General features: G+C 46.3%; 1 protein-coding gene across 3 annotated transcripts in view; it reads left to right on the plus strand.

Annotated features, from left to right (window-relative positions):
- The window catches only part of ATF6 (activating transcription factor 6), a 1,455,481-nt gene that overhangs the window by 1,136,232 nt on the left and 295,982 nt on the right, over positions 1-23,267 (plus strand). For all 3 annotated transcript variants that reach the window (XM_078686796.1, XM_078686788.1, XM_078686804.1), the window contains one exon: positions 8,048-8,147. In XM_078686796.1, coding sequence (XP_078542922.1) covers positions 8,048-8,147 — 100 coding nt within the window. The remainder of the gene's footprint in view (positions 1-8,047; positions 8,148-23,267) is intronic.

The following is a 23,267-nucleotide window of genomic DNA, read 5'->3' on the forward strand; positions in this document are numbered from 1 at the left end:
AACCTAGGAGAATGGACTCCGTAGGCTCCAGGGGTGTCCTGCTCATGCAGGGGCACCCTCTCACTTAGAACCAAGCACCCAGCCTTCAGGATTGTAAAGGCCTGCTATGGGGTGACTTATAGGTTTTAAGTGCAGTGACCCTTAGATATAGCAAACCTATATCTTTAGTAAGTGGTACATGCACCAACTTCCCCAGCCTGCAATGGCATGCCTGTAGTTCCATTTTGCATGGTCTCCCATGGGTGGCATAATGCATGCTTCAGCCCATGGGAGACCTCTGGGGTACCTATGCCCTGGGTACCTTAGTACCATATACTAGGGACTGTTAAGGGTATCCCAGTATTAAATCTGGAATGTACCGAAGTTGTCAATACAACACTTTAGGGTGAAAGTAGATAGACTGGGGTCCTCATTAGCAGGATCCCAGTCAGACTAGTCATAATACAGCTTAGCACCAGGCAAAAAGTGGGGGTGACCATAGAAGTAGATGCTACTTTCCTACACTTCCACAAACCTACTGTACACTTCTGCTCTGAAGGACTTGTACTCATACACACACTCACCCTGCATGCGCAAAACCATCACACACACACCCTGCATGTGCAAAACCATATCCTGTGGATATGTTTTCTCCTTCCTCCCTCTTAAACGTTGGAATGACCGGCTCCTGCACATCAGAACTGCTTCCTCAGTTATTGAATTTCACGAGTATCTGAAGATTGGTCTCTTCACCTTGCCTGGGCCCATACAGCTCCCGAGTGTGTCATACGCTAAACAAGTACACATAACATAACAGATGCTGGTCTGTGATTGTTACCTATTAGAGAAGCGGTCCGTGTGAGTTGGATATCTGAGACACATTTTGGTATCTGATGTTTAGGCATCTTGTAGAGATGCAGGTCTAATAATTACAGTTATGTTTGAGTGATACAGTTCCACTAGAGCCATGTAAGGGAAGTGGACAAGACACTGGGTCCGAAAAGAGAGAAAATGTCCAGTAACCATTCGACTACATGTTTAGTAAGTTAAGGTTTCAAGCAAAAGAGCATCAACAGTAAGCTCACTCTACTCCCGCCACATACTTCATTTCATCACTTCGTAAAACAAGCAACTGTTGGAAGCATCCGCCCAACTAAGGACATACGTTAAAGCAAACGCCTCTTGCGCAAGGCACTCGTAATAAAGAAAAGAGGGGCAGACAAATGGAGGGGACCTCAATCGCATCATTGAGGGCAGACCTAAGAAAGAAATGGTGGGAACACAAAAAAGCCCACATAGAGGGGGAATGGATCAAAGTTTTCTCTCTGCTTGAACAGAAGAATTCATCAGGACTATGGAGACACATAAATCGGCACAGTAGTAGAGGAGTTCAAAGAGAAAACGGAGTGGCAGAGCAAGTCTGGCTGGTCCACGTAAAGCACCTATATTCAATTGCCCATGTAAACACAGGCAATACAGAAATGCCCAACTGTGGGGTGGACCCTCTCCACCAATCCGGCACAAAAACCAGAGAAACGAACTCTATCCCCCAAAAGCCCCTCAAGGGTCAGGGAGACCAGGCCGAGATGCGTTGCACACAGTTAGCCCAGATTAACCCTCAAATGGTCATCAAGATACTTAAGAACATGAAGAATGATGGTGCCCCTGGGCCAAACGGGATACCCGCACAGGTTTTCAAAAAGGCCCCTGATTTTTGGGCAACCGTCCTCACTACTCTGTATAACCACTCTTTTATGACAGCAAAACCCCCTGACTCTTGGCGGGGCTCCATAGTCTTCCCAATTTTTAAAAAAGGGGATCGATTTAAAGCCATCAAACTATAGGCTCATCTTTCTGCTTGACCTCAAAGCCAAGGCTTATGCCTGTCTCGTATTGAAGGACCTGGAGACATGGGCCGAAGAAAAAAATATCATTCCCTTTTACCAGACCGGCTTTAGACCACGGTCATCCACAATGGACAACATTCTGGCGTTAGCATACCTAATAACTCAAGCAGCAAAAAAGAAAAATCCACCACTCTTTTGCTGCTTTATTGACTACGAAAGGGGATGATGGACGGAGCATTTGAGCAAATCAAACACTCACCCCCAGTCAACTGATCTGTTTTTAATCCATCACCATTCTTTAGCCCACTCAGCCACCCCATTTCAGACATGGCCATATGCAAATCAGTCTGACCCTGTGCCTCATGGGAACAGTCCAGCCCGAACTGCCAAGCCATGTCTTCCATGGACCGGAAACAAGCATCCTGGGACTGGATCCGGATTCATAATCCTCATCAGCCAGGCTATCTTGAATCCAGTGGCCAAGTGAGCAAGGGACTCACGTCTGAGCATACCCTGCCACACTTAGGGCGAACAAAGCGATACAAAAGGGGATGATGGACTGAGCGTTTAAGCAAATCAAACACTCACCCCCAGTCAACTGATCTGGGTTTAATCCATCACCATTCTTTAGCCCACTCAGCCACCCCATTTCAGACATGGCCATATGCAAAGCAGTCTGACCCTGTGCCTCATGGGAACAGTCCAGCCCGAACTGCCAAGCCATGTCTTCCATGGACCGGAAACAAGCATCCTGGGACCGGTTTCGGATTCATAATCCTCATCAGCCAGGCTATCTTGAATCCAGTGGCCAAGTGAGCAAGGGACTCACGTCCGAGCATACCCTGCCACACTTAGGGGGAACAAAGCGATACAAAAGGGGATGATGGACGGAGCGTTTGAGCAAATCAAACACTCAACCCCAGTCAACTGATCTGGGTTTAATCCATCACCATTCTTTAGCCCACTCAGCCACCCCATTTCAGACATGGCCATATGCAAATCAGTCTGACCCTGTGCCTCATGGGAACAGTCCAGCCCGAACTGCCAAGCCATGTCTTCCTTGAACCAGAAACAAGCATCCTGGGACCGGTTTCGGATTCATAATCCTCATCAGCCAGGCTAGCTTGAATCTAGTGGCCAAGTGAGCATGGGACTCACGTCTGAGCATACCCTGCCACACTTAGGGCCAACAAAGCGATAAAAAAGGGATGATGGACTGTTCCCATGAGGCACAGGGTCAGACTGATTTGCATATAGCCATGTCTGAACTGGGGTGGCGGAGTGGGCTAAAGAACGGTGATGGATTAAACCCAGATCAGTTGACTGGGGGTGAGTGTTTGATTGATTTGATTGATTCAGGTGCTCCGTCCATCGCCACCCCCTTTTGTACCGCTTTTGGCCGCCATAAGTGTGACAGGGTATGCTCAGACGTGAGTCCCTTGCTCACTTTGCCACTGGATTCTAGCAAGCCGGGCTGAAGACGTCTGGAATGCCAGAAACCGGTCCTCGGAAGCTTGTTTCCGGTCCAGGGAAGACATGGCTTGGCAGTTCGGGCTGGACTGTTCCCATGAGGCACAGGGTCAGACTGATTTGCATATAGCCATGTCTGAACTGGGGTGGCGGAGTGGGCTAAAGAACGGTGATGGATTAAACCCAGATCTTTTGACTGGGTGTGAGTGTTTGATCGATTCAGGTGCTCTGTCCATCGCCACCCCCTTTTGTACCGCTTTTGGCCGCCATAAGTGTGGCAGGGTATGCTCAGACGTGAGTCCCTTGCTCACTTTGCCACTGGATTCTAGCAAGCAGGGCTGAAGACGGCTGGAATGCCAGAAACCGGTCCTCAGAGGCTTGTTTCCGGTCCAGGGAAGACATGGCTTGGCAGTTCGGGCTGGGCTGTTCCCATGAGGCACAGGGTCAGACTGATTTGCATATAGCCATGTCTGAACTGGGGTGGCGGAGTGGGCTAAAGAACGGTGATGGATTAAACCCAGATCTTTTGACTGGGTGTGAGTGTTTGATTGATTCAGGTGCTCCGTCCATCGCCACCTCCTTTTGTACCGCTTTTGGCCGCCATAAGTGTGACAGGGTATGCTCAGACGTGAGTCCCTTGCTCACTTTGCCACTGGATTCTAGCAAGCCGGGCTGAAGACGTCTGGAATGCCAGAAACCGGTCCTCGGAAGCTTGTTTCCGGTCCAGGGAAGACATGGCTTGGCAGTTCGGGCTGGACTGTTCCCATGAGGCACAGGGTCAGACTGATTTGCATATAGTCATGTCTGAACTGGGGTGGCGGAGTGGGCTAAAGAACAGTGATGGATTAAACCCAGATCTTTTGACTGGGTGTGAGTGTTTGATTGATTCAGGTGCTCCGTCTATCGCCACCCCCTTTTGTACCGCTTTATTGACTACAGCACAGCCTTCGATAAAGTGGTACGGAACAGGTTATGGTAGAAATTAGAAAACTGGAGCATCCCACCAAACCTATTGAAGGCAATTAGATTACTATATGAAGGCACCTGGGTGCGGGTCAAACCCAGCTCCGGCACAGTGTCCCCCAAAATAACAACGAACAACAGGTTGAAACAAGGATGCGTTCCATCCTCTTTAACCTGTACACAGCGGATTTGGGGGACGCACTGAAAGGAGCAAGGCTAGCAGCACCGAGATTAGGCAGCATGAGGCTGGTGGTGCTACAATACACTGATGACATTGCCCTAATGGACCACACAAGGGTGGGCCTACAGAGAGCCCTAATTGCTTTTAACCAATTCAACAACGATAACAATCTTACAGTCAACCAGGGGAAAACAAAGGACGTAATTTTTGGGAGCTACCACCTGCAACTATCTAGGGGTCTGGTTCACGGAACGTGCCAAGGCAAACGTCCACTTGAAACAGCAGTCTTCTAAGGACAATAAGGTTACATTCCTGTTAAAGCATTTGAGCTTACATCTGATCAGCCCCGCTGCCGGACCAATACTAACTGCCCTAAAGGCAAAAATGCTGCCAGCCATTAGTTGTGGTCACCAGGCTTTCCCCGGGTCGCAGGACGCCCTTCTTATCGCAGCCCAAGCCAAAGCATATAAATCAGTCCTTTCCATCCCAAGGTCGGCAAGGAAGTCAAGGCTAAGACTGGAGCTAGGCCTGGTAAGGCCAGACCTGATGTGCCAAGGGGAGATTATAAAACTATAATTAAGGATTTTAAGGGCCCCAACAAATTCCTTAAGACAACAACTGAGAATCATCTTTGAGGGGCCAAGCTCAGTATGGCATTCCAGCCTCGGCAAAGAGCTCAGCAGATTAAAGATCGCGGAAAAGAACATACCATTGTCGGAAATTCCACTAAACGCCTGGAAAAAAATCATAAATAGACAAGTCCGCGAAATTTCATTTGATCTGGATCTTAAATCTCTTCGTTCTAGCCCCCACTTAGTCCCGCTGAACAGCTCCTACGCGGTAGGCAAGGCACAAGCCTATCTAAATGATGCCGTGACTCAACAAGCCCAAACCAAAATTCTCTCCATGAGACTATGTATACTAGGAATTACCGACTTTATCCCTGCATGGGCTCGCAAGGGGGAATCCACAAACTGCAGACTGTGCTCTTACATGAGGGAATCCTGGTTACATCTCCTATGCTGCTGCCCTGCCCTTAGGAACAAACGCTGATGACTTTTTTGCCCAGTGTGTATCATCAAGGGAACCAAGACATGTAACAAAGCGTCAGCCTTGTGCTTTTCTAAAAACACCACGATGACTTTGTCGAGACTGGGGAAACCATGGTGTCCAGCACGGCACAATAAGGGGGATAAAGCAGCTTTCCCCCAAACAAGTACAGAGCCCTGCACCCACTCACCCGTCCTACTGAAACTGCACCATATCCATGGCTCTCAATGGAAAGGCCAAGGAGATTGGCCTACAGATTGCTTACGTAGAAAATTACCAAGGTTTACGCAGGTGCCTCAGAAACTTTGTTCATGGACTCATGACAATGACCACTGGCGCTGGCTGATCGAGTGGGCGCTGCGGGGAGAGGGGTTGCTATATCAACCAAATTTTATCGGATGCCTCTATATTTTTACTGTGACCATTCTTTTACCTGCTTGTTTTTATGTTTTTTACTGTAATGATTTTAATTAATTGTACAGTAGTAAATACATTCAAATAGCAAATTCACTTCGTAATCCTCTTTCACTCACTCCTAATCTGTAACTAACTGCTTATTCCTCATCTCTGCGTTTCTCATGATTGTTCCCTACTAGTTATCTTAACCTCGCTATCACTATTGGCCTTTCCCCCGTTCGCTCACATACCACACCCCTTAATTCTTCCCAATCATTCCAAAGTATTTACTCTCTCATTTGCTCCTGCCTTCCTTATCTCAAATTATTTCTTTCTCCCTGACTCACTCCATAGTAAGCTATCCATCTCCCCCTAGATCCCAGATGTCCGATTTCCACAATCCCAAGCCTTTTGGGAAATGAGGGGTTTCCAGCCAACAGTGTTCAACCCTCCCTCCTTCGAAGTCTTTCTCTACACTTTGCTGGTATACGAAACCGCTTCGGACAGGGAAGAGAAAGAACTTGCTTAACCCTCTGTCGTTCCTGGGCAGAGTTCTGACATTGCACCAACACCACAGGGAAGAGACGTAATACTAGAGAGCAATGTGAAAGTCCCGCATTTACTATACTACACCATCTCCATTACTCCAGTGTGAAAGGAATCATACCGGCAATTCAGTGTAGAAAGATGCCGAAAATTCATCAATAGTGGGTTGCTGGACGACATCAGAGAACCAGGTACACAGACTGGCACGTATTCGAGTGTCAAAGCCAGGTGCTCAATATTCTTTCTTCACATGCAACACACTTACATGCGTTAATCATATGATCACATGATGACACCCATGTCACATGTATTTACAGGAAGAGAGAGCGCATGTAAGAAAAGAATGATAACCCAAACACTTATGAAGCCTCCAGCTGTTGAGGAAAGGAATACATGCTTGACTAATAGGGAAGAACACTCTCTAGTTCAGACAACATAAGTACAATAGGAATATGAACACAATCGTGAATGTTGAAGTTTAGGGTCACAAGAAGAATTCCCCCCTTTATAGACTCCTATATTTTTAGCCAATCATTATCTGACTCTAAACAGTGCCAAATTGCCCTTGGTGCTTTATGATATGTTTGTAATCAAAAAGAACACCTGCAGTTCCCCGTACCTGCTGAGGGACTGGTGGAGGACAGTAGAATGTGAACTATGAATGCCACTGGCAGTGGACAGGATATCTGATCAAAAACCCCAAGAAATGAACTGAAAAGCGTTGATGTTATGACACTCATCAGATCACATACGGCATTAGTTATTATTATTTTTTTTAAAACGTAGTCATCCCCTAAAGAAAACTTCAGTTGAAGAGACATTGCTATTATGATTAGGCCTGGGCAGTGAATTCCACTCCGTTCGTGGAGTTTGCAGAGTTTTCTGCACTCCACGTAGCTCGAGGGGGACAGAAAACTTGTTAATTCAGATGATAGATCAAATAAAATGGTTCACCCATCTCTATCTGTCAGGAACCACTCACTTTAAATGAATTATCCTATTACCCACCGGTCTGTTAACGGGGGCATCCTGCCGGAATCCATTTTTGCTCCCATTCTATTGAATAGTTTGTGCGTGGATTCTCTGGAATTGATAGTCGTTGAAGAGCAAACTACTTTTCTTGTATATGCTGACAGTAACAGTTATCATCTGTAGAGATCCATATGCATGAAAGAGTGATACTAATAGAAATATAAAATTAAATCAGTGCATAAAAATGACTTCAAAAATGAGTAAGTGGAAGAAACCTTTTTACACACAATGAGTTATTGCTGGACTTTCATACTATGTGAGGACTTGAGGATTCTTAAACCCTGAAAAAGCTCTCATGTTTAGAGTCTATTTAAATAAACAACTATAAAAGATATCCTTTTTTTGTAGAAATATCTACATGCCCATCGGTTGTTTGAAGAAGTTACATTTTGTTGCAGCTTCAAATAAAAAGAGCTTCGAAAAAACAATATTTTCCTTTTGTCCTAAGCAAGTTAAGCAATAACTATTACATCTTTGGTTTTGAAACCCTACACAAAGTGTTTGATTGGCCGAGCCTTGATAGAATGCTTACACTCACCAGGTAAATGTGACCCTTTTTCTTAATGTAGATGTTTTTATGCAGGTTAACACAAGAACTTCGAGGCTGGGTCCATAGACACGGAGTAGAACAGACAAAGTCAAGGAGAGTGTCATATCACCAACAAAAAACGCGCGTTGTTCAGGTAATTTTGGTCTAATGTGTTGGTGTCCTCAGTGAATTCTATCTAGCGGGCACTTTTCAGAGGGGGGGTGTTGCCATTAGTGTTGATTCACTGACGTCATAGCAATTGTGCCAAAGGAGGGGGGTACTGCCATTAGTGTTGATTCACTGACGTCATAGCAATTGTGCAAAAGCAACAAAACAACAAGTATTGAAAACCTATTTAGCTGGAGAGTGGCAAGGTTGTAGCATGTAGCTGGTAGTGCATTTACTAATGCATGGTGTGGTAGTGCGCTGTAATTTACAGACTGCACAGTTTCCATTGAAATGGCCACTGAATTTGCACAGACATTCAGTTTTATTGTTAAAACTATACAGACCACAAACAATGTAGGAAAATTAGGTTTTAGCGAATATTTAATTTGTGCATCACGAAGTTTATTGATTTGTTTTGATCTTGTTAAAATCTGTTTCCATCAAAGTTAAGAATTACCAATAATGTGCTTAACTGCTGGTATATTATGAAATATTTGTATAGCTCATATACATTTTGTTGTGTGATAGAAAAAATCTACATGTAGTTTCTGCGTCCCTCCTTCACGTCTGCCTCCGAACGAGCTAAATATTTGAATACAATTGCAGCTATTTAATTTTGTTTATTTAGGAGGCTTTTGTAGTCACATATCACATTCATAAACTTTATTTCGATTCATCCAAGGAATCATAAAGTATGCATTTGAATAAAACAGTTTTGACAATTTTGCAAGAGGTTTACAGAATTACCTAAAGAAGTTATTCACATACAATGAAATACATCACAATATCAAAAGAGGTCACCAACAATTAAAATCCCTAAAAGTTAACATAAATCATAAAGATAATGGCCCGAATATGCAATAATAAGATGCAATCTGCTATTACAATTTATAAAATGTCACATGAAATATTGGTAGGACCTTTCACGTTAGCCTGTAATCTTACGCCCGGTATATATTTCAATATTTCAATAGCGATTCCTGATGATAAATGACAATTTGATAAAGCTAAGCATGGCACTACATATAGCAGCAGTATGCAATGATTTTAAATGCTCATAGCCTTCTTTATAGTTACAGGGACGAATATCCATTAAAATCGGTTTAATAAACCGGTTTCTCAGAATTTGATACAGAGAACAAAAGAGAACAAGGTGCAAAGTGCATTGTTGAGCTTTGTTATTGCACGGACAAGGGGGTAGTCTCTCACACCAACTCCCTTGTTTCGGGAAAGCAAAAAGAAAATGCAATATATTTAAACGAAATCGCGTCAAATAAAAACGCCATTGCGTATGCACAGTAAAAGACAGATAAAATTGATGCTGCAATTTACCCCTATGATACTGTGCTTGTTCATTGTGTTTTAACTGACCCAGGGTATCACGGTAAGCATTCCTAATTATAATCCTTGTGTCCTGCTGAATAGATTCTGGACTTTCATAAAAATGACCTAGACCGATTTCATAAAAGGTTTCCTTCACGTATGAGAGCTATGGGATCCGCATAGCATAATCCGATCTTAAGCAATCCTTCAAGATTTCTTTCGTAAGCTGCAGGTCTTCAGATAACCAAATTTTCTCCCACAGGAGTAATGGGGAGACATGGATGATATCACTCACAAATTCTATACCCATCTCCAAATGGGAAAAATCATTTGGTGAACTGGTTGGAATTGACAAAAGACGCTTTAAAAACTTGTTCTCCATGACTTGTATTTGGGTAGATTTATGTGTCCCCCCACACCCCCGCCCCATAGGTGGCGACAGGCAAACATTTTGCTTTATATAAGGTCTTTAAATCAGCAATTGGTTTTTGGCCCAGTTTGCTTGCGAAACGGAAAAGAGCCTCTATGGATCGCATAGCTTTTTGTACTCGGGCCGTTATTAATGGGTCCCAGCTCAAATTTTTGTTAAACAGATTACCTAAATAATTGAAGTTCTCAACTTTTTCAAAACTCAGGTTGTCTACAACAAACTTACGGGTTTTTGTCCCTCTAGGGCCACATACCATAACAACGGACTTCGTAAAATTGACCCTAAGGTCTAGGTCCTGCATGTAATCATTAAATGCAGTCAAACACTGTTGCATGCTATTAGCAGTTAAAGTCATTAATACAGTGTCATCAGCATAGGACAACAAAGGTATATATCTACTGTTTACTTAAGGGAAATCTGAACAATTCTCTAACAGGAACTTTTCCAAACCGTTTGTATAAACTAAAAACAAAAAAGGGGCCAAAATACAGCCCTGGCGTACACCTTCGGTCGATGGGATCGATTTTCTTTTTTCTCCCCCGGGCCATATCTAATCGATACAGTAGTGGCAGCGTGTAGTCTACGAAGCAAGGTAACCAATGGTTCCTCGAACCCCATAGCATCCATCATCCGCCATAGCTTGTCCCTACACACAGTGTCGAAGGCACTGGATAAGTCCATGAAAGCCAGGTGTATAGAAACACCCCTGGCCTTCATGTACTTACCCATGATCAGGGCCAAATTCAGACACTGCTCTGTTGTCCCCTTACCTCTCCTAAACCCACACTGTGACTCTACAATAAGGCCATACGAATCTGCCCAGGTCTCCAGGTGGGATAGTATAACCCTCCCCATCAGCTTACAGGATGCATCTATTAATGAGATTGGCCTGTAGCAGCACGGGTCGCCTTTATCGCCTTTTTTAAAGATGGGTTCCACCTTCGCCTCTTTCCATGACAGGGGGATACGCCTGACCACAATTGCCCTTAAAACATTAAGTAGTAAAGGAGCCCACACATCAAGGTTACTTTTAAATAAATATAGAGGTACTGCATCTGGGCCTGGTGCTATTAGTAAGATGCCTTTCCCTATGGCCTCCTCAACTTCTGGCAGGGAAAGCGATAGACTAAGTGCTAACGCTGTATCATAATGAAAGTCAATATGCCCCTGACTGTTAGTAGCCAAACAAACACAGTTTGGATTAAAAATGTTGGCATAATGAGCTTCCCAGATTTCTCCTGCTAAATGGGTAACCATACTACTTTTTTCCTCACTATTGAGCAAGGGGTGATTTACTATCTCCCAGAAAAGTCTACTATCCCTCAAATCTGAGGATTTCTCCAGGTCATCCCAAGCCTTCTTTTTTAATTCCAATTTCCGCTTCATAATAGTATCCTTATAGTATTTCCTTGCACTTTTAACCAGTACCTTATCCCGTGGTACTTGGCGTAATGCCTTTTTTAATAATGTTTGTGCTCCCGAGCACTCAGCATCAAACCATTTATGCTCCCTTGGAACTCCCTTTCCTATCGGTTTAACAAGGTGAGTGGCCACATTTCCACAAAGAGCTTCAAAATTCTTAATTACCATTTCTGGCTCAGATATGGACGTTAAGCAAATATCTATCTCTAGATTATTTGTCTTGAAAATAGTTTCCTCCAACTTTCCCACGTCAACCCTGTCCCACTTTAGGGTTATGCCTTGGTTTGGGCTATATTTCATTGGTTGCACAGTGGGCTGGCTTCTCAAAATCTCAGGGGACAATTTCAGAACAAGGGGGTTGTGGTCACTAGCAGGATTTACTTAAATTTTAAATTCATTGACAAAATGAATATACCTACTAGAACCTATAGCAAAATCAATTACACTCCTTTGGCCCCCTGTCCCTTGGAAAGTTGGTATTTGCAAAGATTCACAAGTGGTTGGCATATCTAGAATACAAAGGTCATTTATCATAATAATGTTATTCAATGCCTCTCCTTGTGACGTGTGCTTAAAATGCAGTAGTGGCTGCTCATTCGTATCAGCCAAGCCACAGGCCCTGGTCCCACTAAATTTGCACAGGGAACAATTAAAATCCCCTACTCATATAATGAACAGAGAAGATAGACTATTCGACACCTTAGCAATCTCCCCTTGTAACATATCAATAACGGATGTAGAGTTAGGGTTAAAAGTGTTGTGAAACCAATTAATCAAAAGCATAGGAACTGGGAAGAGATTTGTAATCAGAAGCAGTTGGTACCAAGGAGAGTCCACTACTTTAAGTTTTTTTACAGTATTATATTTTACAGAAATAGCAGTCATTAACCCACCCTTTGCTCTTCCTGCCTGTGATGGTTCAGCATGCACGTTGAAGGATAGGTAACCATCCAAGTCTCGATCATTTCTGCTCCAGGTTTCTTGGAGACAGATAATGTCGAAGTTTACTATATATTTAGACCATGCCTCATCCTGTAACCTACGGGAAAGGCCTGCTATATTCCATGTAATTAATCGGAAGGTACAATCATCTAATTGGTTACTTGGAGAGACTGAGCAGATGCGTTCCAAAATTGGATCCGCATCTCTACTAACGACCGTTTCTGCCACTGCTGGTTTTTCCACTGGCAATCTAATTACATTTTCAGAAGGTACCTTGCCAATTTTCTTAGCCACGATATCCCCAGTAGGGCCATTCACAAGTCAGTCCACCCTCTCCATCCCCCTGAGTGGCTCAAATCGATTTCTCAAAGGGATATACTGAGTCGCCCAATCAAATTGGTTATCACCATAGGGTCTCCCCCTACAATGGTTATATGTTGGACGAAATGGGTCACAATTCATATTGGGATAGAAATAACTTAGACCTATGGATTGGATATCTCCCATCCTGTCAAACCTTGGTTCCTGACAAATATAGTCAACCACCCAGGGGTCTCTAAAATTGACAATAATGCAGTCACCCTCAAGGTCCTTCTTACTGCGACCCAGCCAGATCACCCTTCTCACACTTAAAATCTCTGTTTTAGAGTAAGGGGGGAGCATTCTGTTTTTATTCAGCCAAAAAGTGACTTTATTTTTCAGCTCCCTGTGTGACTCTAGTTGGTTTGTCCTAATACCCGGGATGCCTGTCAATATGATAGTATACGGTGCTGATTCAGGGGGAAGGTTTACACAAGGCAGCTGCTGTATGGAGTCAACTTTGCCCAATAATTGTTGTCCCTTTAGCTGTTTTCCCAATGGTTTTGGAAGTGATGCAGGCTGCAGGCTAATCGCCATGTTTACCCCTGAACCCCTATCATTCAATCAATCAGTGACACTTATAAAGCGCGCTACATACCCGTAGGGTCTCAAGGCGCTGGGGGGGGGGGTGGGGGGGGGGGGTGCCGCTACTGCTCGAACAGCCAGGTCTTCAGCTTCTTCCTGAAGGAGAGGTGGTCTTGGGTCAGGCGCAGGTCGGTCGGGAGGGAGTTCCAGGTCTTGGCGGCCAGGTAGGAGAAGGACCTTCCTCCTGTAGTCGTTCTTCGGATGCGGGGGACGGCGGCGAGGGCGTGGTTGGCTGATCGGAGGTGGCGTTTGGGAGCGTAGAAGTTGACTCGGCTGTTGAGGTAGCTCGGGCCTTGGTCGTGTAGGGCTTTGTGTGCATGGGTGAGGAGGCGGAAGGTGATTCTTTTGTTGACGGGGAGCCAGTGAAGGTCTCTCAGATGTCCGGAGATGTGGCTGGTTCGTGGGATGTCGAGGATGAGTCTGGCTGAGGCGTTCTGGATCCGCTGGAGTCTCTTCTGGAGCTTGGCGGTGGTACCGGCGTAGAGGGCGTTGCCGTAGTCCAGTCGGCTGGTGACGAGGGCCTGGGTGACGGTCTTCCTGGTCTCGGTGGGGATCCACCAGAAGATCTTCCGTAGCATGCGTAGGATGTTGAAGCAAGCCGAGGAGACGTTGTTGACTTGCCTGGTCATGGAGAGGGAGGAGTCCAGGATGACGCCCAGGTTGCGTGCATGGTCTGTCGGTTTGGGTGCGGTGCCCAGGGCGGGAGGCCACCAGGAGTCGTCCCAGGCGGAGGGTGAGGAGCCCAGGATGAGGACCTCCGTCTTGTCCGAGTTCAGTTTCAGGCGGCTGGTATTCATCCACTCGGCTACCTCTTTCATCCCTTCGTGCAGGTTGGCTCTGGCGGCGGCGGGGTCGTTGGTCAGGGAGAGGATCAGCTGGGTGTCGTCGGCGTAGGAGATTATGCTGAGGTTGTGTTTGCGTACGATGGCCGCGAGGGGGCTCATGTAGACGTTGAAGAGGGTGGGGCTCAGAGAGGATCCTTGGGGGACGCCGCAGATGACTTCGGTGGCCTCTGACTTGTACGGTGGTAGGCGGACTCTCTGTGTTCTTCCGTCGAGGAAGGAGATGATCCATTCCAGTGCCTTCCCCTGGATTCCGGCGTTGTTGAGGCGCTGTACTAGGGTGCGGTGGCAGACCGTGTCGAAAGCCGCGGAGAGGTCTAGGAGGATGAGGGCCGCTGTTTCTCCATTGTCCATCAGGGCTCGGATGTCATCGGTGGCGGCGATGAGGGCAGTCTCGGTGCTGTGATTGGCTCGGAAGCCGGACTGTGAGGGGTCGAGGGATCCGTTCGTCTCGAGGAAGGCGGCCATCTGCTTGTTGACGGTCTTCTCGATGACTTTGGCTGGAAACGGGAGGAGCGAGATGGGGCGGTAATTCTTGAGGTCGGTGGGGTCCGCTGTTGGTTTCTTGAGTAGAGCGCTGAGTTCGGCGTGTTTCCAGCTCTCAGGGAAGATGGTGGTGTCGAAGGATGTGTTGATGATGTCTCGCAGGTGGGGTGCGATGACAGCGTCGGCCTTGTTGAAGACGTGGTGAGGGCAGGGGTCGGTCGGTGATCCGGAGTGGATGGAGTTCATCGTGCGGATGGTGTCTTCGGTGCTGATCGGGGTCCAGGCGTGGAGGGTGGTGGTGGGGGGTGGTTGTTCGGTCATGGTGTGCGTTGGTTGGTTGTTGAAGCTGTTGTGTATGTCCGCGATCTTGTTGTGGAAGTATGAAGCGAGGGAGTTGCAGAGGTCTTGCGATGGGGTGATGTCGTTGTTTCCTGCGCTGGGGTTGGAAAGCTCTTTCACGATGTTGAAGAGTTCCTTGCAGTTGTGTGCGTTGTTGTCCAACCGGTCCTTGAATGCTGTTTTCTTGGCGGCGCGGATCAGCTGGTGGTGTTTCCGGGTGGCCAGTTTGAAGGAGGTCCTGTTGTCCGGTGTCGGTTCCCTTTTCCTGACTTTCTCGAGGGCTCGGCAGTTCTTCTTGGAGCTCTTGAGTTCGTCGGTGAACCATGGGGCCTTCTTGCTGCCGGGTCTGCTAGGCGGGGTCCTCAGTGGGGCGAGCTCGTCCGCGCAGATGCTGATCCACTTCGTGAGGTTGTCGGCGGCCTGGCTGGGGTCCGCTGAGCTGGCAGGAGGGTGCTGGCTCAGGGAGGTGGCGAGCTGGTCTGCTGTGATCTTGTTCCAGCTTCTGCGGGCGGCCTGTTGCTGGTGTTGGTGGGTCGTCGTTCTCTTGAAGGTGAAGTGGACGCAGCTGTGGTCCGTCCATTGAGGCTCTGTGGCGTGGCTGAAGCCGATGTCTGTGCTGGAAGAGAAGACTGCGTCGAGTGTGTGTCCGGCGAGGTGGGTGGGGGTGGACACCAGTTGCTTGAGTCCCAGGTTGGCGAGGTTGTCGAGCAGGGTGCTGGTGTTGCGGTCGTTGTTGTTTTCCAGGTGGAAGTTGAGGTCTCCCAGGAGGATGTAGTCAGCGGAGGAGAGGGCATGCGGGCTGACGAAGTCGGCGATGTCCTCGCTGAATTGTGTGCGTGGTCCAGGGGGTCGGTAGATCAGGGTGCCTCTGAGGGTGGTGTTCGGGTTGGTGTGGATCTGGAAATGCAGGTGTTCTGTGCTGGTCAGGGTGTTGTCGGTGCTGGTCGTGAGACGGATGGTGTTCCTGTGGATGATGGCGATGCCTCCTCCCATCTGGTTGGCGTTGCGGTCCCTCCGGACGATCTTGTAGCCCTCTGGGATAGCGATGGCGATGTCGGGAGCTGAAGAGGCGTTCATCCAGGTCTCCGTGAGGAAGGCAACGTCAGGGGCTGTGGCGTCTAGGAGGTTCCAGAGTTCGATGGCGTGTCTGTGGACGGAGCGGGTGTTGAGCAGGATGCACTTGAGGTGGGTGCTGCTGGTGTTCGACTTGGCGGGTGCTGGTGCGAGGCAGGTCCGGATGCAGGTGAACTTGCAGGCGTGGCAGCTGAAAGGACCGTGGGTGCGTCGTGGGGTGGCTTGATGGCATTCTGGGAGTCGGCCGGTGTTGAGAGCGGTGAGGGTGGCGGTGGAGTACGTCAGGCGGGTCGGTCGGGGTCTTCGTGGGCCAGGGGTCCTGGCGCTGGTCGCGATCCGGTCGCGGACGGGCGCAGACGGGCTTACCTTTGGCGCGCCTTCGGCGCACAATCGGCGCGCCCGCTGCGCGTGACCGCTGCGCGTTCGCACGGTCGCCATTTAAGGCGAAGTGCGCGGGTGGGCGGAGCAGCTGGGAGGCGGGAGCGGGGAGGGTACAGAAAAGAAAAAGGGGCGGGGAAAAGCGGCGGTGGCGGGAAGGGAGGGCGGAGGGCGGCGAGGTAGGCGGACAACAAGGAAGGAAAACCAAAACACAGGCACAATGAAATAAAATAAAACAGGCACAAATTACAGAAAAAATAACAAGGCAGAGACAATCGCAGCGGAGGCAGCCGGCAACCGGCAAACGAGGCAGCAGCGAGGTCGAGGGCAGGCAAGGGGCACACGCAGCAGCTGGTGGCCGTGCGGCGCGGGGGTGTCCCACAAGTGGGTCACACTCACCTGCGTCGCACGGTCGCCATTTAAGGCCAAGTGCGCGGGTGGGCGGAGCAGCTGGGAGGCGGGAGCGGGGAGGGTACAGAAAAGAAAAAGGGGCGGGGAAAAGCGGCGGTGGCGGGAAGGGAGGGCGGAGGGCGGCGAGGTAGGCGGACAACAAGGAAGGAAAACCAAAACACAGGCACAATGAAATAAAATAAAACAGGCACAAATTACAGAAAAAATAACAAGGCAGAGACAATCGCAGCGGAGGCAGCCGGCAACCGGCAAACGAGGCAGCAGCGAGGTCGAAGGCAGGCAAGGGGCACACGCAGCAGCTGGTGGCCGTGCGGCGCGGGGGTGTCCCACAAGTGGGTCACACTCACCTGCGTCGCACGGTCGCCATTTAAGGCCAAGTGCGCGGGTGGGCGGAGCAGCTGGGAGGCGGGAGCGGGGAGGGTACAGAAAAGAAAAAGGGGCGGGGAAAAGCGGCGGTGGCGGGAAGGGAGGGCGGAGGGCGGCGAGGTAGGCGGACAACAAGGAAGGAAAACCAAAACACAGGCACAATGAAATAAAATAAAACAGGCACAAATTACAGAAAAAATAACAAGGCAGAGACAATCGCAGCGGAGGCAGCCGGCAACCGGCAAACGAGGCAGCAGCGAGGTCGAGGGCAGGCAAGGGGCACCCGCAGCAGCTGGTGGCCGTGCGGCGCGGGGGTGTCCCACAAGTGCATTAATATTGCATTGGGGATTACTCACTACCGAATTTTTCTCTAAACTTACAGCAGTGGGTAATTGAACAGCCCTACTTGATTTGGTGGATTTACTGAGCCCTCGGGATATGGTAGCCAAGGCTTTTGTGCCTTCTCTCTCCAAGCCCTTTGTCAGCTTGTCCAGCATAGATGTGTTTGCACTTACTAACTTTTCCAATTGGTCAAGTTTCAAATTAATTACTTTCGACCTTTCCAGTAAGGGTAGCATCAATGATTTAACAAGTTTTCCTATTTCTCCCAGTAACCCCTCATTTACACTACATTGAGTTGGTAATTGGGTAGAGGCAAGGGACGCCCTAGTCAAGCTAGGGGATTGAACTACAGTGGGTGGGGCCTGATTCGCATTTTGTGTCTTTGATATTTTACACGACCACCCTTCCGATGTCCTCCCCCTCTTTTCCTTTTACTAGTTGTTACTATGGTTGTAGGTTTCGTACTCACTTCTAGCACCTGCTCTAGAGCTTTTGGAGGGGATCTCTGTAGTGATAGAAATTTAGAAACTGTGCTACACGAGGCACTTGAATCGATACTACTTGGGGTAAGGCTTACGATGGACCAAGCCGCCAGATCATCGTCAGGCCCCTCCAACAAGGAACACGGGCTAAAACTCAAAACAATCAAAGGATCTATTGGTCTACTTTGTTCTGGAGTGGCCGCTGACCCAATAGTGCCCAGGGAGGAACGCTTCCCAGTTAAGAGGTGTATGGACAGGCGTTTTTCTGTATAAGCTATTTCTTTTTCAAGGATACCCGTTGCCCGTTTAATAAATTGATCAAGGGTCCCAGTAGCCGTCCCGCCATTTGTGGAGAGCGTAATCTTTTTCCCCCTCCCTGGGCGTGGCGCCATTGAGTAAATTAACAAGTATAACTTAACCTTCAACGCGGAAGTGGGCGTAGCTAAATAGGTAGGTGGGGCGGGAAGAGGACCCAGGTGCGGCCGGTGACTCGCCGCTAGGATCCCTGGTCCTCGCAGTCCTGCAGGTCCGTTATTCAGCCCCAAATCGGCGTTGAAGGTAACAGGTGAGCAAGCAAGAGTTATGGCCCCGAGAGTTGTGGTTTATTATATGAAAGGGCATTCAGATGGATACTCTGAAAGAAATAGCTCCCAGGTGCCTGCCTGGTAGTACCACACAACTCCAGTTATGGCTATGTCTGGGAAGTGACTTCTTAGGCCTATATTTGCATCACCTGTTAAGTGTGTACTGCATTCCTCAAATTTTAAACACCGTTTCTGCAGCAGATTAGGTAAAGTGTCATGTCCGAAGTTTTAGAAGTTTAAGCCCTATTGTAAGAAGGTGGCCTTCTCCAGGGGCCAACCTCTGCAGCAGTATTTACCGTTACTGGCGGTTCGGACCCTTCAATAATATTTCTCTCATTTGTGTGCTCTAGGTGGATATAAGCAAAAGCATCTTGTTCTGCTTTCCCAGTCCATTTTATCACTGGATCTGCTACCTTAAAATTGCACTAATTTGCCCTCCCTCTACCATCAACTTCTGGTCTGGGCGCAAGTCTTTCCTTTGCTGGCCAAATGTGAGTCCATCACAACGGATAGCTGTGTACACCAGATGGTATTCCTGCCATTTCCTATCTGCTATACAGAAAGTGCAGCCTGGCCCATGCCTCGATTCTGGAGTTGGAAGTTTTTGCTTGTTGCTATAGGCTGCCACAGAAGTGGTCCCCGTGTAGGTGATACGGTTCAACTCCTCTTATTTCCTGGTCCTCAAGAAAGATGGGTGTCCCAGGCCACATCTGGACCTGAATCTTCCGAATCCCTTTACTCATCAGGAGAAATTCAAAATGCTGACTCTGGAAAGGCGGGGCCGGCCGGCCCCGCCGCACTTATGGCGGGGCGCACCGGCCCCCACTCGCTCCGGGTCCCTTGGTGGTCACGAAGGGAACAAAGGCCAGGCCGGTTAGATCCGGCCTGGCCTACGAGGGGTTAAAAGGCCGTGCAGCGCAGGAGTCGGCCTCTTTGGCAAGGTCCCCCACCAGAGTATCCACGGCACAGAGGGATTCCACAGCACGGCAAGTTTCTTTAAAATATTTATATTTTTTCTCTAACACCGTGTGCAAAAGCAAAAGGACCATCATATATATATATATATATATATATATATATATATTCACTGAAAAAACCATAGGTTATAGACCATATATAGTTAGGAATTAGCATTTACAAAACCTTATTTTACTCACACAAAACCATTGAAATTCCATATATAGTTAGTTGCACTAACTATATATCGCGCACCCGCAATCCACTGCTGATGATGTCACATATTACATCATTCATGACATGGTCAGTGACATCACTGATGACATCACTGATGACATCATCTAGTGTCTGTGTGTTTTTGTAAAGTTTAAATACGTTTTACATATTGAAGAATGACTGGATGGATGGAAGACTGAGTGTGTGTGTGGCTGGCTGGGAGGTGTGTGACGCTGTGCATATCAATGTGTACTTGTATCAGTGATTGTATAAGAGAGTAAGTATGTGTTAGTATATGTGTGAAAAGTATGGTGTTCTGTCTTTAACTATAGATGAGGAAATCGAAGTGTGATTGATTCTTCACAGGACTGACTAGGTGTATGAGTGCATATCATAGTGTTCTAATAATAACTGTCTGTATGTATGAGTAATTGTATGGGTGAATGAGTGAATGTGTGTGTAGACGTACGAATCAGTGAGTGCGTATGTAGTAACTGGTATTGGTGTGTCATGATGTCATCAGTGATGTCATTTGAGATGTCATCAGTGATGTCATTTCAGATGTCATTAGTGATGTCATCAGTGATGTCACTGAAGTATGGTGTTCTGTGTTTAACTGTATAGATGAAGAAATGGAAGTGTGATTGATTCTTTACAGGACTGACTTGGTGTGTGAGTAACTCCATGGATGAGTGGCAGTGTGTGACTGTCTGCATAGGTGTATGAGTGCATATGATAGTGTTGTAATAATGAGTGACTGTATGTATGAGTGATTGTATGGGTGAATGAGTGAATGTGTGTGTAGACGTAGGAATCAGTGAGTGCGTATGTAGTAACTGGTATTGGTGTGTCATGATGTCATCAGTGATGTAATTTGAGATGTCATCAGTGATGTCATCAGTGATGTCATTTGAGATGTCATCAGTGATGTCATCAGTGATGTCACTGACCATGTCATGAATGATGTAATATGTGACATCATCAGCAGTGGATTGCGGGTGCGCGATATATAGTTAGTGCAACTAACTATATATGGAATTTCAATGGTTTTGTGTGAGTAAAATAAGGTTTTGTAAATGCTAATTCCTAACTATATATGGTCTATAACCTATGGTTTTTTCAGTGAATTTTCAAGGTTTTGTAAATGCTAATTCCTAACTATATATGGTCTATAACCTATGGTTTTTTCAGTGAATTTCATTGGTTTTTTAACAGCTAATATCTGTAGCTGTAAAATGTATTCTTCTTTAAATCCAAAAATATATTTTATATGTTTATAAATAACTTTTTAAAAAAAAATTTTTTTTTCTTCGTTCCCGCTTCGCGAATCGGGAAGCTTCCCGTTAGCTGACCTTGATGCCGCGAAATAGACCGCGAGCCGGTAAACGTTTCTTTACCGCAACTGCCGCGTTAGAAAACAACATCGTGACGCCTCCCGTCCGCATGACGTTTCGCGTTGTCGCGTGATACGTCATATGACGTGCTACGTTAGCGAACTCGTACGCTTACCGAGTCGCAAAGCACAGGTTTCTGGAAGCAAACCGGGAGGCCCTGCAAAGCGCGTAACGTAAACACAGCAGGTCATGTGACTTGGTAATAACACTTTTCATTGGTTCATTTCACTTTCGGTTTCCTAATTATGTAAGACTAGGTCATATGATCTAAAATGAACACTTTTCATTGGTTGAGAACTATTTTTTTTCCCAAATGGTGAAAATCCCTCCTTCTTTCCTCACTCTGACTTTCATCATTGTGAGAGAAAGACCCTTTGTTACCAGTGAGCAATGGCTTCTTTACTAGCTTCAGCTGGTGCTTCCCCACCACCTCCACCACATCCAAGGAAGAGTGGACCACCTGCTAAAGTTATAATTCAGCAAGAAGAGGAAGAAGAGGAACAGGACGACCTAGATAATCTCCCTATTATGGCCAGAAGATCTGTTGTACCGGAAGTAACGGGACCAGAGGGCAGGGAGATGGTGCCAAATATACAAACGAGATTTCGTGAAGTAAAACAAGTCTGCGTACATTGCAGTGGATTCATTTGCTACGGAGAAAGTAGCATCACTCTGATCAACAGAGCTATTGACAATCATGCTCATGTTTGTCCGAAACTCCCCAAACAATAAATTCTTTTTTTTTGTTTTCTTGCTCCTGTTGAGCCCTTTACAATGAATCGTTTTCGTTGCCCCCTCCGAAAAAAAAACAAAAAAAATATAAAACTGTTCAGAAAAATTCAAAAAAAGTAAAAAAATGTTCAGAAAAATAATAAAAAAAATATAAAACAACAAAAACAATTTAAAAAAAAGTTATTTTCAGAACTACCTCCCCGTTATTAAAAAATTGGTACAATATTTGCAACTCTGCCAACCTCTATTTCTCTTAGTTCGCTTCCCAGTTCGCTCCCCGGTACGCGAACCGGAAGCGAACCAAAATTTTTTTTTTTTTTAAAAAGAACAGTAAGTATAAGGGAAGGAAACAGACAGTTATGTTAAAAGAAAGACAGCTATAGGGGAGTAAACTAGAGATACTATTACCCGTAATCCACTGCTGATGATGTCACATATTACATCATTCATGACATGCTCAGTGACATCATCAGCAGAGGATTGCGGGTAACAGTATCCCTAGTTTATTCCCTATAGCTGTGTTTCTTTTAACATAACTGTCTGTTTCCTTCCCTTATACTTACTGTTCTTTTTAAAAAAAAATTTTTAGATCAGTCAGAAACAGTGAAAGTAATGAAATATAAAAGACTACGTAGAATATGAGCACTGTATGCAACAACTTTGACACTTACAGAAGCCTCACCTTCTCCATGCCTCCTACACAGTTCTACATGTACATCATAAATGCAAACAGAACAGAATTAATTATACATGTTAAATGGTTTATTTTTGCTGTTCTCAGAATGTATCAAATTTCACTAAAACAGTGACTTGAAGGTATTCATCATATAACAGCGGGGAAAAAAAAACACAATCAAAATGATTGTGTTTAAAAAACCCATACAACATTACAAATCAGAATTCAGAACTCCTTAAAGTTAACTTACTTTCCATGACGGCCAAGGATGTCCTATGAACAGCTTACACTCTGTTGTGCTGTTATTACTTTCAACCCGCCACTTTCTGAAAGAAAACCTCCATCGTTTTCAAAAACATGTTACATACAATAAATGACTTCTTGCTCTCTACCACAAGTTTCCACAAGGCCAAATCTTGTCAGAGCCATGTATAACTCTTGGATTTCTTGTTAGCCAATCCCGTCTTTTCGCATTTCCGCAACTTTCAGAATTAAAATGTTGAAGATCATTTACACAATCCTGGACTAGTAATATCTTCCCCTTCTTGCTCAATCATGTTCTACATTTCCTATCACACTGATACTGCTTACTATGAAGCAGACTTACACTACCTTTATGACTAGTACAATTATTTAATTCTCTACATCACTTTTAATCACAAAGCAATGTAAAACAGTAGACAGCATTGCAGACTTACATTCCCTCTACTCCATGTTTTGATTGGCTGCTTCAATTAGCTTATAAAAAGAAATAGTTTTTCTGAA

This window comes from Lissotriton helveticus, chromosome 1_1, assembly GCF_964261635.1.
Source record: "Lissotriton helveticus chromosome 1_1, aLisHel1.1, whole genome shotgun sequence".
In the NCBI taxonomy this organism is placed as follows: domain Eukaryota; kingdom Metazoa; phylum Chordata; class Amphibia; order Caudata; family Salamandridae; genus Lissotriton; species Lissotriton helveticus.